At 57.2% G+C, this 921-nt stretch overlaps 1 protein-coding gene across 1 annotated transcript in view; it reads left to right on the plus strand.

Moving 5' to 3' along the window:
• Positions 1-921, plus strand: part of LOC102035659 (ETS translocation variant 3-like protein) — a gene marked incomplete at its 5' end in the record, with an annotated part of 19,705 nt that overhangs the window by 18,665 nt on the left and 119 nt on the right. The window contains 2 exons of the mRNA XM_031065549.1: positions 457-506; positions 616-832. Coding sequence (XP_030921409.1) covers positions 457-506; positions 616-832 — 267 coding nt within the window. The remainder of the gene's footprint in view (positions 1-456; positions 507-615; positions 833-921) is intronic.

A 921-nucleotide genomic window follows, 5' to 3' on the forward strand; every position in this document is an offset into this window, starting at 1 on the left:
TGGGCGGGGGTGGACACGGGGATGGACACGGGGATGGACACGGGGATGGACACGGGGATGGACATGGGGATGGACATGGGGATGGACACAGGGACGGACACGGGGATGGACACGGGGATGGACACTGCTGGACACGGGGATGGACACGGGGATGGACAGGCCGCACAATCCCCAGGGATCCCCTCATCCATCCCCAGCCTCAGCCTGGGGGAGAAAATGGGGAGAAAACGGAGAAAAGTGGGGGAGAAAAACAGCAGGAAAATGGGAGAGAAAATGGCAGGAAAATGTGGGAGAACTGTGGGGAAAATGAGGGACAAATGGGGTTTTCCTTGGAAATGTCCCAGTTTTGGGGGTTTTGCTCCGGGATTGGAAGGGACGGGGCTGGGGGGAGTGGGGAAGCGCCCGTGGAACATTCCAGAGTCGCTCTGGGAGCTGCCCTGACCCTGCTGTGTCCAGGCGGGGCTGCCATGAGGGCCGGCGTGCAGGAGGGCGACCGCATCCTCAAGGTGGGTTCCCAGAGCCCGGGGAATTCCCAATTCCCGGGGAAATTTCCACATTCCCGGGGGAAATTCCCGTTTTCCCAGCCCTTTCCCAGCCCTTTCCCGGCCGTTGCAGGTGAACGGGACGATGGTGACCAACAGCTCCCACCTGGAGGTGGTGAAGTTGATCAAGTGTGAGTTGGGAATTCCGTTCCCATTCCATCCTTCAGGAATTTTGGAAGTGTTCCCAGCCCTATTTCCCTCGTTTTTCCCCGGAAATCCTTCTTACCCCTCATCCCAGATTCTCCCTGGAAATCCTTCCCGCTCCCAGTTCTCCTGGAAATTTTTTCTTCGCAATCCCTGGAAATCCTTCTCCAAGTTTTTCCTGGGAATCTTTCTCACCCCCTTATCCCAGATTTTTCCTGGAAATCATTTTCCCCCC

Source organism: Geospiza fortis, unplaced genomic scaffold (assembly GCF_000277835.1).
Source record: "Geospiza fortis unplaced genomic scaffold, GeoFor_1.0 scaffold1873, whole genome shotgun sequence".
Lineage (NCBI taxonomy): Eukaryota > Metazoa > Chordata > Aves > Passeriformes > Thraupidae > Geospiza > Geospiza fortis.